This window comes from Eretmochelys imbricata, chromosome 8 (assembly GCF_965152235.1).
Source record: "Eretmochelys imbricata isolate rEreImb1 chromosome 8, rEreImb1.hap1, whole genome shotgun sequence".
In the NCBI taxonomy this organism is placed as follows: Eukaryota; Metazoa; Chordata; order Testudines; family Cheloniidae; genus Eretmochelys; species Eretmochelys imbricata.
The window spans coordinates 3,500,370-3,514,543 of NC_135579.1; the positions used below are offsets into that span (position 1 = coordinate 3,500,370).

The following is a 14,174-nucleotide window of genomic DNA, read 5'->3' on the forward strand; positions in this document are numbered from 1 at the left end:
AATGGGAATGGGGTCTGCAGAAGCCCCTGAGATGGCAGGGGAGACTCTAGCAGGGAAGTCTGTTTGCTTGCTGGTGGGACCTGGTCTCCAAGCCACGGAAAAAAAGCTGGCGGACTGCACCTCACCACAGATACCTCAGAGGAAGGACTATTGTTAGGAGGGTTTTGTTTCTTGTTAGGAAGCCTTTGGGTATGTCTACCGTGCAATAAAAAATACATGTCACCGAACCTCAGAGCCCAGGGTCAGTTGACTCAGGCGACAGAGCTAAAAGCAGCAGTGTAGGCATTCAGGCTCAGGCTGGAGCTTGGGCTCTGAGACCCATCACCTCACGGTTTCAGAGCTTGGGCTCCAGCTTGAGCCTGAACAGCTACACTGCAATTTTTAGCTCCTCAGCCTCATCCCTGAGAGCCTGACTTAGCTGACCCAGGCCAGCCACTGCCATGCCACAGGTCTTTTACTGGAGTGTATACCTACTCTTTGTTATCTAGTGGGGAGGGGTGGAACTGGTGGAGGGTAATTTAAAGGGGTGAGGGAGAAGCACAGCACAAGCCCTGTAAGGAAGGGTATGAAATCCCCTTAGCAAAGAGGGCAGGGTCTGAGCCTAGAAGGCCACTAGAAATGGTAAAGACCAAATAAATTATACCCTAGAAAAGGAATCTTGTTCTAAATACTTTGGATAGTGGAAATTTAGTGGGACATGCAGGAGGGAATTGAGGGGGGTGCTGTAGGGTACCCCATGCACTGGAGATGGCGGTGCTGCTACATTAACAAAAGAAATTATCTTCTTACTGAATTTTTTTCAATATGACTAGTCCTGAAAAGGGACTGTCACTAAATGATGCCACAAATGTTTTAGAGGCAGATGAAGTCATATATTTTATTGGACCAACTTCTCTTTCACCAACAAAAGTTGGTCCAATAAAAGCTATTACCTCCCCCACCTTATCTCTCTAATATCCTGGGCTCAACACGGCTACAAAACTGAAAGTCACAAACATAGGTCAAAAAGAAAAGGAGTACTTGTGGCACCTTAGAGACTAACCAATTTATTTGAGCATGAGCTTTCGTGAGCTACAGCTCACTTCATCAGATGCATACCGTGGAAACTGCATACATAGTTTCCACGGTATGCATCTGATGAAGTGAGCTGTAGCTCACGAAAGCTCATGCTCAAATAAATTGGTTAGTCTCTAAGGTGCCACAAGTACTCCTTTTCTTTTTGCGAATACAGACTAACACAGCTGTTACTCTGAAACATAGGTCAAACATCCAATGAAGTGAGCTGTACCTCATGAAAGCTTATGCTCAAATAATTTTTTTAGTCTCTAGGGTGCCATAAGTCCTCCTTTTCTTTTTGCGGATACAGACTAACACAGCTGCTACTCTGAAACCTGTCATTTTGCATCCGATGAAGTGAGCTGTAGCTCACGAAAACTTATGCTCAAATAAATTTATTAGTCTCTAAGGTGCCACAAGTCCTCCTTTTCTTTTTGCAAACATAGGTAGGTTCACTCCTGTCATTCCAGGAACATTGCTGCCCTCTGCTGCCACAAAGGGAACATAGCATGAATATCAGCACACCAAAATTCATTTCATAGGGTATGTCTACACCGCAATAGAACAGCCAACCCATGGCTGGCCCACATCAGCTGATTCAGGCTCCTGGGGCTTGGGCTGCGGGGCTATAAAATTGCACAGAAGATGTTCAGGCTTGGGCTGGAGCCTGGGCTCTGGAACATCATGAGGGGGAAGGGTCCCAATGCCTTGGCCCAAATGTCTATATTACAATTTTATCGCCCTGCAGCCTGAGCCCTGTGAGCCCAACACGAGACAGCCAGGGGTGTTTCATTGCCATGTAGACATACCCATAGCGGTCCCGCAGAACAGATTCTACCACAATGGAATGGAACTTGTGACAGTTTAGGGGTGGCTTGATTACAGTCTGTATGTATCTGCATGGGGAACAAATATTTAATAATGGGCTCTTCCATCTGGCAGAGAAAGGTCTAACACAACCCAATGGCTGGGAGTTGAAGCTAGCCAAATTCAGACTGGAAATAAGGTGTCAATTTTTAACGGTGAGAGTAGGGTTGCTAAGCCTCCAGGATTGTCCTGGAGCGTCCAGGAACTAAAGATTAATCTTGAATTAAAGATGATGTCATGTGATGAATCTCCAGGTTTCATCCAACCAAAATTGGCAACCCTGGGTGAAAATAATTAACCACTGGAAGGTTTCAGAGTAACAGCCGGGTTAGTCTGTATTCGCAAAAAGAAAAGGAGTACTTGTGGCACCTTAGAGACTAACCAATTTATTTGAGCATAAGCTGTAGCTCACGAAAGCTCATGCTTAAATAAATTGGTTAGTCTCTAAGGTGCCACAAGTACTCCTTTTCTTTTAACCACTGGAACAATTTCCTGGGGGGTCGAGGTGGGTTCTCCATCACCGATCACTTTAAAATCAAAACTGGATGTTTTCCAACAGGATCTGCCTAAGGAATTCTTTGGGGGCAGTTCTCACACCGGGTCAGACCGGATGATCTGGTCCCTGCTGGCCCTGGCCTCGGGGACTCGGGGCAAGCAGCAGGCCGGAGCAGGGAGCGTCGGCAGCTGCTCCTCCAGCGCACTCTGGAGCAGAGATGAAAACAAGCAGGGGGTCCTGCTTTGGCCTGAGGTGGGAGCCCCGGGCCCCGCACCGCCGGGGGGTTCGGCTCCGCCGCCCCCTCGTGGGCCACAGGCATTCACCCCTCACCGGCCAGGAGTAGGAAGCAGCCAGTGCTCCTGAGGTGCAGGTGCAGCTAAGGGGGGGATTTGGGGGTGCAATGGGGCCCAGGGTTGGAGGGAGGGAGAGCCACCCCCTTGTGACCCTGCCCTTTGCCCAGGGGAGATGGCCCCAGACAGAGACACTGAGCCATGCACCCCGTGCGCATGCGCGCCAAGCACAGCTGCGTCCCTCCGTCCCCCCCCCCCCCCCCCGTTGGCATCCTCTCCCAGCATGCTCCGCGCTGCGCCGGCGGAGCCAGCCGATGGCAAAGGGGCGGGGCAGGTGTGTGACTGGCGTTGGGAAGAGCCAGTCAAACGGCGACGTCCGCGCCCCACGGCCGTCCCCGCGAGCCAATGGGAGAAAGGAGGGCGCGGCGGTCGCCGGAAGTGGGGGCGGGACGGAGCGGTGGGGGTTGCGCTCGTCTCTGCTGCCGGGACGGTCAGGGGAGCCGCCGCCGCCGCCAGGTGAGCGCTGGGTCCTGCCGTGGAGCGCCTCCCCCCCCCCTCGCACCACAGAGCCCAGCCGCCCCCCCCCCCCCCAAGAGCCTAGCTCCTTGCCCCTCCCCCCCAGCTCCCTCCGGGCACTCTAGAGCCCAGCCGCCCCCCCCGCACCACAGAGCCCAGCCGGCCCCCCCCCCAAGAGCCTAGCTCCTTGCCCCTCCCCCCCAGCTCCCTCCGGGCACCCTAGAGCCCAGCCGCCCTCCCCCCACAGAGCCCAGCTCCTTGCCCCTCCCCCCCAGCTCCCTCCGGGCACCCTAGAGCCCAGCCCAGCCGCCCTCCCCCCACAGAGCCTAGCTCCTTGCCCCTCCCCCCCAGCTCCCTCCGGGCACCCTAGAGCCCAGCCCAGCCGCCCTCCCCCCACAGAGCCCAGCTCCTTGCCCCTCCCCCCCAGCTCCCTCCGGGCACCCTAGAGCCCAGCCCAGCCGCCCTCCCCCCACAGAGCCTAGCTCCTTGCCCCTCCCCCCCAGCTCCCTCCGGGCACCCTAGAGCCCAGCCCAGCCCCCCCCCCCACAGAGCCTAGCTCCTTGCCCCTCCCCCCCAGCTCCCTCCGGGCACCCTAGAGCCCAGTCCAGCCCCCCCCCCCACCACAGAGCCCAGCCGCCCTCCCCCCACAGAGCCCAGCTCCCTCCGGGCACCCTAGAGTCCAGCTGCCCCCGCCCTCCCCGCACCACAGAGCCCAGCCGCCCCCCCCACCACAGAGCCCAGCTCCTTGCCCCTCCCCCCCAGCTCCCTCCGGGCACCCTAGAGCCCAGCCCAGCCCCCCCCCACCACAGAGCCTAGCTCCCTCCGGGCACCACAGAGCCCAGCTCCTTGCCCCCCTCCCCCCGCACCACAGAGCCCAGCTCCTTGCCCCTCCCCCCGCACCACAGAGCCCAGCTGCCCCTCCCCCCAGCTCCCTCTTGGCACCCTAGAGCCCAGCCACCCGCCCCGCACCACAGAGCCCAGCTCCTTGCCCCTCCCCCCTCACCACAGAGCCCAGCCTCTGCCCCCCCCCAGCTCTCTCTGGGCACCCTAGAGCCTGCCCGCTCCCCCCCCACCACAGAGCCCAGCCTCTGCCCCCCCCCCCCCCCAGCTCTCTCTGGGCACTCTAGAGCCTGACCCCCCACACCACAGAGCCCTGCTCCTTGCCCCTCCCCCCAGCTCCCTCCGGGCACCTAGAGCCCAGCTGCCCCTCCCCCCCGGCTACCTCCAGGCACTCTAGAGCCTGTCCCCATCTCCCTCCGGGCACTACAGAGCTTGCCTCTTCCCCCCAGCACCCCTGTGCCCAGCCAACCCCAGGCAGGTGCTGGCAGCGGTGTCTGGGGCTCACCTAAGATGTACAGGGCCTGTCGCCGGAGGCACTGGGCCGCTCGCAGCCCCTAGTGGTTCCTCCTCACTGCCAGGGGCACAGAGAGGGGCGCAGTGACTTGCCTCAGGTGATGCAGGAAATGAGTGGAGAGGTGGGTGATTACAGCCAGGTTTCCTTGGTGCCAGGCAAATGCTCTAACCGCTGTACCACCCTTCCCCCGGGCTGGGGCTTTGCTCACTGCTGACAAGGGCTTGGGGATGGGTGCGGCCTGTCACTGCCCAGGGCAGACCATATCAGGGTGGTGTGTTGACAACTCAGTGCCCGGCCTCACTCGCAAGGATGAGAGTTGGGGATCCTCCCTCATTTTGGATCCATTTAAAGGGAAGGATTTAAAGTTTGTCTTTTTGAAGGGCAGTTATGCTGTGTCTAATTTTAAATTGATCGTTGGAGTGACTCATCCAAAGCTGGGGGCTGTGTGGTCAGGGGGCTGGTTATGGACGTGATGGAACCTTTTATCTTTGTGACCAGTCTCTTTGTGACCAGTCCGATGTGGCTTAAGGTGGCAGGGATGGAAAGTGTCTACATCCGATGGCTGCTTACTGGCCTGTGTGAAATTTAGGAAGGTTTCTGCCTCATTTGTAGCGGACAAGCGTCTGACTCTCAAAAAACACCAAACATAGCACCCTCATCTACAGTCCGAGCGGAGATCCCAAGCACTGAATGAGTGTCAAGGCTGAACCCTGCTTGTGCCTCTAGAAGCCCTTCGAGACCAGGGCACGTTAACTAGTGGGAGAAAAGCTTGTTCTGTTGCCATACCTGTTCTGTGGATAAACCAAGAACTTCAGCTTGTAATTTTGATAGACCAGTCCCTACCATGCTTGGTAAATACTAAATTTGTATCTAAAGAACAACACTGGTTTTAAAAATGTATCTTGTAGCATTTATAGTAGTCCATTTTCCTATAGTTGCCAGTATAAGAAGTGATTAAAGAAATCACTGTAATATTGAAAGCCAAGGTCTAATTGGAGATCTTGATGGGACAGGTGGTATCTTTCTAGCAGTGACCTTACATCACATTTGCTGAAAGAGGTAGCTGCACTATATTTAGATATGCTGTAAAACTAATTTATAACTAGCCTAATCCTACATTTTTATGGGTTATTCCACAGGTACTTTCATGCGCCACAATGGGTGAACCTCAGCAAGTGAGTGCTCTCCCTCCACCTCCAATGCAGTATATAAAGGAATATACAGATGAAAATATTCGGAAAGGTCTAGCCCCTAAGCCTCCACCACCTGTGAAAGACAGCTACATGATGTTTGGTAACCAATTCCAGTGTGATGATCTCATTATTCGACCCTTGGAAAGCCAAGGCATTGAACGATTGCATCCCATGCAGTTTGACCACAAGAAGGAACTAAGGAAACTCAATATGTCTATCCTGATAAACTTTTTGGACCTCTTGGATATCTTGATAAGGAGCCCAGGCAGCATAAAACGGGAGGAGAAACTGGAAGACTTAAAACTGCTTTTTGTCCATGTCCATCATCTTATAAATGAATATCGACCCCACCAAGCCAGGGAGACTCTAAGGGTTATGATGGAGGTGCAGAAACGTCAGCGTTTGGAGACTGCTGAGAGGTTTCAGAAGCATTTAGAGCGAGTTGTAGAAATGATCCAGAACTGCCTGGCCTCCTTACCTGATGATTTGCCTCATTCAGAGGGTGGGATGAGATTAAAAACTGAGCCCATGGATACTGATGACCGCAACAATTGTATTGGACAGAATGAACAGCAGAGAGAGCGCGCTGGCTGCAAGAAAGATCAGGTTTTAGACAAAGATGCTGCTATGTGTAGCATTATTGATGAAATGACATGAAAAGACACTTTTGTAATTGTATAAAGTTTTGGGGGGCAAGAAGTGGACTTGATGCTAGAGGTCATATGGCATGGGGTTTTTTGTTGGATTTCTTTTTCTTCTGCTTTTGGTATCTATGTAAATAAACAATCACGGAATTTAGTGTATATAAAATAACCCAGAAGTCTTTATTTTTGTAATCCTAGGTAAGAATTTTGCAGGTGACCAAACAAACAGAAGCATTGCTTGATATTTTGTAGATGCAATTTGTGTGGCGTGCTGTTCAGAACAGAAAAGAATAAGTCTTATAATATTTTGTTGAAATAAGTGAATCATGTCAGTTGAAGTAAGCTTTATTCCATGGCTTTATTATATTTTCATCAATCATTTGCTGGTTTTATAGATGCACTTATTTTGTGAATTTCCATAAAATATGGGATTGAGAAAAGATCAGCCTCTGTAGGAAATCTGGAGTTGACAATTTCAAATAAGTTAAAAGTACCTTGTAAAAATGTTATGGTAAGTAACTATATAAAAGTATATTCTGGTATAAAAGATGGGTTTATTATTATTGCTGACAATGTTGGTAGGTCAAAATTTCATTCTCTCCTTTTTAGTTTTGTAAAGTCAATATAATTCTTGTCTAAAAATGCTTGCTTTCATTAGTGGCTTAAAAATTCAGTGTTGGTAGCCTAACATTCATAAGTAACTCTACAATAAACTCTGTGCATGAGACAGTCTCGGTAACAAAATAGATTTAAATTTTCCAAAGACTAATAAGCAGTAGTTCTTTTAAAACAGGAGATACCTAGATACTCACTCCTTTAAACATAACAGGGAATATTCTTTAAATGCTAACTCTGAATTAAATATACACGTTCACTGAAAATAGCTGACGTGAGAGCACGTGCCACTTCCCTCTTAGCCAGGATCAAGTCACAGAATCAAGCCCTGTGTAAAGACAGGAGGATTTAACCAATAATTTTTAGTATTTATTATTTTCGTCTTGTGAACACTAACAAATTAATCCCAGCAAAAAATCCATTTTGTACAAAGACTTTACAGCCTGTTTTGAATAAAACTTAATCTAATTCCTTTCAGTGACTGAGAGGTGAGTCAGGCCCTGGTACAGTACAATTGTTAAACAAAAACAAAAAAACCTTTTTGTGCAACTATTTTTCAGAATGTTGCAGCCTCCCGTAATCCCTCTTACATGCTAGATTCCATGTGATGCACCAGTGTATATCCGTGACTCTCTCCCCCACCCCACTTGTTCCTTTTAGAAACATCATAGACTTTCAGGGAGTAACGTTAGTACAATATCCATGCCCTTTGCAATGAAACCGCATTGAGTACTATTTCCCAACTGAAACTAGAGCAGCATACATGTTACTCCTACCCACTTATCCTCTAATAACATGCAGGCAGGAAAAACAGGAAGGTTCTAAAATAAAAACTTACATTTGCAAACAGATGAAAAGACTTTTACTTCAAAACCCCTTGAGACTTGTCTCTGATTAAATTCTTTGTTTTTAAAAATCTCACCCACTGTATCTTGGACTTAAAGACTGATTCAGGTCATTTCAATGGCGTTGTACATAATTTTTTTGGTGTAAAAACTTCCTAGGTTGACAGACTGTTGTAAAATGAAGACCTTCAACCATGATCCTCCTCCCGCTGGAATCAATGAGAAATTTTGACACTAAGTTCAGTAGGAGCAGGATCACACACTTTAATCACAAAAGTATATTGCTAGCAGCGATGAAGTGCCCCAATTTGCTGTAGTGAGTTGAGACCTATGCCCATCTCTACTGCCAGTAGAGTCACCAGTCAGGGCAATCTTTATCTTGTGGACAGTTGCTGAAATTTAAACAATGCTTTTAATAAGTTTGTAGCAGATAGTGTTGAAATAAAGGTCATTCAACTGAAGAATCTATTAACCTGTGCTTTCTGTATAAAATGAATGTCTGGGTAAGCTCTTTATTTGGTTCTTAACCCTGATTAGAGAGGTCTGGAAGTGTTCGGTCACAGCTAACAAGAATGACTAGATCCTGAACTTTGACATTTAAGGTTCAAAACCAAATGGCGTATGTCTAATCATACTTGCTCATTTATTAAAGTGCCCAGTATCTCTTTTGGGTTTCAGAGGCCATCTATGCTTATTGGTTTCAAGGGAGCTGTAAATAACAATTTTGCACTACTCTAACTCCTTAGCTACGGAAATGTTAAGATGGGTGGTTCAGAAATATGTTTTGTTAATTTAAATCCACGGTCGAGGTTTAATTCTAAGATCTCGTACACAGTCATGTAACATGATTATTGACATATTTTTGAGCTAAAGTAATTTTTAAGATCATACAATAAAACTTCTCATCTAGTAACAGAAATTTTATATGGCCACTACTGACCCTTTGAGGCAAGATTAGAAAAAAGCAGCGTCTCCCATCAACTTTCCACCAGAAGAATGAAAAAAGTAAACCTTGGGCCAGCTTTACAAAGGTATTCAGCTGCATAAAGATCCAGACAGGCAGCTAGTAGGAATTTCAAAAGCACCTCCTAAGCAGGATACATGTTTAAGTCCTATTGAAAAATCTTTCAAAATCTGGCTCCCTAGCCACACTTGACTGTACAAAATGAAACAATGAGCAATAACTGAAAACTACTGTTATTATCGGAGGTCAAGATGACTTTCAGTTTTATTCTGTGTAATTTAACCTTTTTAATGATGTGCCTTCTAAAGTGCTAATGGAAACCTTTCCAATTACTCTGCCTGAGTCCTAACATTTTTGAAAATATAACACCACTCCTAGGATCACATAATGCACTATCAGATCTTTATATGGGCATCAAACAGTATCAATGGTTAGGGCCAACAGATTTATGGGACAGTTTGCATTGATTACTGCCCCCTGCCCATTCTTGATAAAAATACCTATTAAAGTCTTGGGCTCAAACACATTTAGAAATGCATTCTGAAAATACCGCACTCCCTGTACCCTGTTCAAGGGAAAGGTGCACTAACAATGGTCCTGTGAAGTTGTCCAGTAGGCCGGTCACCTTACCTATTTCTTGAGTGTTTGTTTAATAACACCCTGCACCGCCCTGCAGCGGTTTAGCAGGTGGGGTTTTCCAATGTTTTTTGGTGACCTATAGACTTACCTGGATGATTAATAATCTGCTGCAAAAATACTGTGACCAATCTGTGTTCCACCACATGGAAGTAGCCAAAATTACATTTGATCAAAAAATTAATAATTTGAGGTATGTTTTGGGGGTAATTTAAATTATAAAAACTAGGGAATCGATTAATAAAAACTGATTTTTCTCCTAAGAACTCTCTAGCCCTCTGTCTCCTTTTCCTCTTCCATTCTGCAGTACACATTAGGATAATCACTTTTCTGATATCTATGCAATGTGGCTAAGCAAAAGGGGAAAATGGGCAGAGAACCATCAAAAATATTCTACCATCCACCATTGTTTTGGAGCCAGTGCTTGTTTCCTTCATATTATTTGATGTAATGTAGTTATGTTTTCTTGTGAATTCAGTTTCCTTTTTATTTGTCAGAATGGACAATTAAAAATAGTCATTTGTTGGGATGACAGAGTTGGAAAAAGGAGTTTCTCCTGTTGGACAAAATTTTCATGTCCTCACTTAATTTAACAATCTGTTGCCTTTTCTTAATTTTGCAAAATTGCCCATTGTTGTGATTGGGTGTAAGGTTCCTCTATTTTAGGAAGAGAGGTCATGGTTAGGTCAGGATTACCCAACCTATGTTAGCCTCCTACCTAACCTTGATCTCCTTTTCCAGTTTAGACACACCCTAATTTATACTCAAGATGGTTGGAAAAAAATTGCATTGGAATTCTGCCTGTGTAGCATCAGTTTTCAGAGTAACAGCCGTGTTAGTCTGTATTCGCAAAAAGAAAAGGAGTACTTGTGGCACCTTAGAGACTAACCAATTTATTTGAGCATAAGCTTTCGTGAGCTACAGCATCCGATGAAGTGAGCTGTACTCCTTTTCTTGTAGCATCAGTAGGTGCTTGAGTGAGGAATTCAAGCAATTGAAACATTTCATTTCATAGGATGTTTATAGTACCAGTTATGCCAAAAGCAGTTTCCTTTGAAATATAAGGAGTTAGAATGAATATCCAAAGCTCCCCGTCGGCTGATGGTGTCCAGTGATGGGGTGGCTTTGGATCGTCTGACTACCAATGACTTACGTTAAATCTTCTGTATGAAGAATGGTAATAAGTTTGGATTCAGAGTAACAGCTGTGTTAGTCTGTATTCGCAAAAAGAAAAGGAGTACTTGTGGCACCTTAGAGACTAACCAATTTATTTGAGCATGAGCTTTCGTGAGCTACAGCTCACTTCATCGGATGCATACCGTGGAAACTACAGCAGACTTTATATACACACAGAGAATATGAAACAATACCTCCTCCCACCCCACTGTCCTGCTGGTAATAGCTTATCTAAAGTGATCATCAGGTTAGGCCATTTCCAGCACAAATCCAGGTTTTCTCACCCTCCACCCCCCCACACAAATTCACTCTTCAGTTTGGATGAGCTATTACCAGCAGGAGAGTGAGTTTGTGTGTGTATGGGGGTGGGTTTTTGGAGGGGGGTGAGGGAGTGAGAGAACCTGGATTTGTGCAGGAAATGGCCCAACTTGATTATCATGCACATTGTGTAAAGAGTTGTCACTTTGGATGGGCTATCACCAGCAGGAGAGTGAATTTGTGTGGGGGGGTGGAGGGTGAGAAAACCTGGATTTGTGCTGGAAATGGCCTAACCTGATGATCACTTTAGATAAGCTATTACCAGCAGGACAGTGGGGTGGGAGGAGGTATTGTTTCATATTCTCTGTGTATATATAAAGTCTGCTGTAGTTTCCACGGTACGCATCCGATGAAGTGAGCTGTAGCTCACGAAAGCTCATGCTCAAATAAATTGGTTAGTCTCTAAGGTGCCACAAGTCCTCCTTTTCTTTTTGCGAATAAGTCTGGAGTGTCTTGTAGCAGTTATAGACAAAGACTCTTTCTGGCCCAGATATGTAGCTGCTTTCTAGAACTCTGTGCTCTGGATGTACCTGTGAATGTGTTAGAATTACAGGAAAACCCAAGTGTTTGTTACTGCGGGATTAGGTGGCTGCAGAAAGTTTCTCTTACTCAGAATATGTGAATTAAAGGAAGACGTTCAAAAACAAAGTACCAGTGCACCTTGCCCCAAACGGTTAGCCAATATTCAGGGCCTTACTGGGATTAGTTGTTAGGAGGAGAAAATGATAGTCGGGTATTTCTATGGTGAATCCCTGTTTATGAAAAATTTACAAAGTCCTGTTAACCTGAACTCAGTATGAATAAACAGGAGACAATGTCCTTGTTCAGAAATCCAAGTCTGCCTCTTGCTATTCCTGTTCCCAAAAGAAGTCTTGGCTTCTTGCTAGAGCCCCACTACATTACTACAATGCTGATTTGGGTTTCTCCCTGCTTTGTTGTACCTTTCATGTGCAGACACACACAGGTGCAATCAAATCAATGTCCTGCCCCCTGAATTTTGCTGTCAGTCTCAGGGAAATCTCTGAGCTAGCATGGCACAGCTTATACTCCAGGCTTTCCATGCTGCTCTGTGCATTGGGTGTTGACTTCTATTTTAGCTGTCACTAAACTAAATAGCATTCAACTGCTTCTCAAGTTAGGCTGAATGAAAGGTGGCTAGCAGTCCCCCCATCTGCAAGGAGGTCTGTGGCATTGGTCAGAGACGCTTGCTGGCAGCAACCACCAGCCTCCAGCATAATAATACAAAATAACGGAATAATAATCTAAACTGCATTGATATGAGTTGGGCAGCTGTGTAATCTACGAGGAGGTTTCAGAGTACTAGCCGTGTTTGTCTGTATTCGCAAAAAGAAAAGGAGGACTTGTGGCACCTTAGAGACTAACCAATTTATTTGAGCATAAGTGAGCTGTAGCTCACGAAAGCTCATGCTCAAATAAATTGGTTAGTCTCTAAGGTGCCACAAGTCCTCCTTTTCTTTCTACGAGGAGGTGGAGTGCTAGAATGGCAGTCATTCTAAAAGGAATTGCTGCCCAAGGGCTTTTTTTTCTCCGATGAAGGTGATGGGGCTACAGGGTCAGTGGGGGATTTCACAGCATCTAGAATGAGTTCTGTAGTTTGTTGTTTCGTAGTGCATGAGAACACCCTAAATCAAGGGGGGGGGGGGGGGGAAGAGCTCACTTAAAGGGTTACTACATTTCCAAAGAGTTTGTGCTACTAACCTGGCCATATGCAAACACCATTTCAGGCGCAATGGTGCGGCAGCTCCCAACCACTTTTAAAGGAAAGTGCCACAGAAGGTCCAGGATAAAGTTCAACCCTGTGTACGGAGTCGGCAGGAGGTTTAAATCCTGCTCAACGAAAGGAGAAAACGAATAAGCAGGACTTGCGCTCTGAATTTGTGCTGGCCCTCTTTTTGAATTTCAGCAGGATTAGCTTGAGGAATAAGTCCAGAAATTGTGTGCATCAAGGAATTTTCAAACCACCCCATGTAAGTGGGACCTAGAGGTCTGTGCCACCATTTACACCTGGTATTGCCTCCACCAAGAGACGAGCCCATAGCAACTGTCCTATTTTGGCTCATCAGACCAGTCGTGTTACCCATCACAGAGACAAACACCCAGTAACATTTGTGTCCCCACAGCGGTAACATGCTCCCTCCTCACGCTGTGTCCAGCCTCTGGCCCAGCAAGGGCAGAAAAATGGATGAGGGTCATGGATTGAGTAGAACCCTGCCAGATCCACACAACAAGAACTACAGGGCATGAGTTAACAGTTCCAGGTACCGCAGGGACAAGTCTTGCAAAGATACAGGTGAGGCTCATACTGTGAGTAATCAGTTACAAGGCGGTCTGGAGAACTGCATACAGACAAAAGCCATATAATAGCTATGGTGGTGGTTGTCATCGCTGTCTTGGGATGTCCTGCAGAAAAGTGCCTGTGAGGACCATCAGTGGACCCTTCGGGGTTGTAACACGCTGTGCCTCTTCCATGAGCATGGAGAAGTTTGAGAGCCGCTGTCAGGAGGATTAGTCAGGATAGCTTCCCCCAGAGACGAGCAACACCAACATCAGTGCAGACTGTGAGCCTTTGCATGCTTCCCAAACTGTCCTGGGTCCTGACAACTGAATTCCGGTTAGGTCAGGGAGCCGCACACACAGCTGCTGAGAGAATCAACCCTATGTAAGCTGGACAGATCAAAGAACTGCTCTCTCTCTCCCTGCATTGTCCTGGCTAGGGTCAGGAGGGTGAGACTATGCGGCAGCTGGGCACATCGGTGCTTCCTGTGCTTGGACAGAACCACATCTTGGGCAAAAGCACCATAGCTTTGGTATGTGTCCTGCTGTCACCTTCACCCTGATTTGGCAGTTGGGGGGGGGGGGAACACACATCAATAGACCCACCTGAAATGGAAATATGTGGCAAGCTTATTGGGATGGTGGTGTGACTGAGATGTAAAGCAAGCCCCATTACACTGAATTGTATCCTATCCCCATTTCAATTACTGTTGTATCTTTGTCTGCAGGTTCTGCCGTATCAGGCTCTCCATTGAGAGGAGTGGTGGGTCAGACTGTCGTTTTACCCTGTAAATACCATGTTGATAACAAAAATAACATCAGAACAATGTACTTACCCAATCATAAGGGAAGCGACAGTTGCTTTCTGCAGTTGCTACTTTCGGTTGAAAGTTCCCCATCAAGGTACTG

The 14,174-nt window shown here is 47.1% G+C and overlaps 1 protein-coding gene across 2 annotated transcripts; it reads left to right on the forward strand.

Moving 5' to 3' along the window:
- Window positions 1–3,148: 3,148 nt before the first annotated feature.
- On the forward strand, window positions 3,149–7,060 carry MED7 (mediator complex subunit 7). Of its 2 annotated transcripts, none has more exons than XM_077824848.1 (2): window positions 3,149–3,225; window positions 5,719–7,060. In XM_077824848.1, the coding sequence occupies exon 2, from the start codon at window positions 5,737–5,739 to the stop codon at window positions 6,427–6,429; it is 693 nt and encodes a 230-aa protein (XP_077680974.1). In that variant the 5' UTR covers window positions 3,149–3,225; window positions 5,719–5,736; the 3' UTR covers window positions 6,430–7,060. The 2 variants fall into 2 exon arrangements, with proteins under 2 accessions (XP_077680974.1, XP_077680973.1); XM_077824847.1 differs by lacking the exon at window positions 3,149–3,225 and adding an exon at window positions 4,451–4,700.
- The last annotated feature ends 7,114 nt before the right edge of the window (window positions 7,061–14,174 follow it).

Bases quoted from the DNA above. Each gene is read 5' to 3' on its own strand.
- MED7 (XM_077824847.1), top strand. From the start codon at position 4,680: ATGCAGGAAATGAGTGGAGAG. The intron at 4,701-5,718 runs GTGGGTGATTAC...GTTATTCCACAG, and splicing joins TGCAGGAAATGAGTGGAGAG to GTACTTTCATGCGCCACAAT.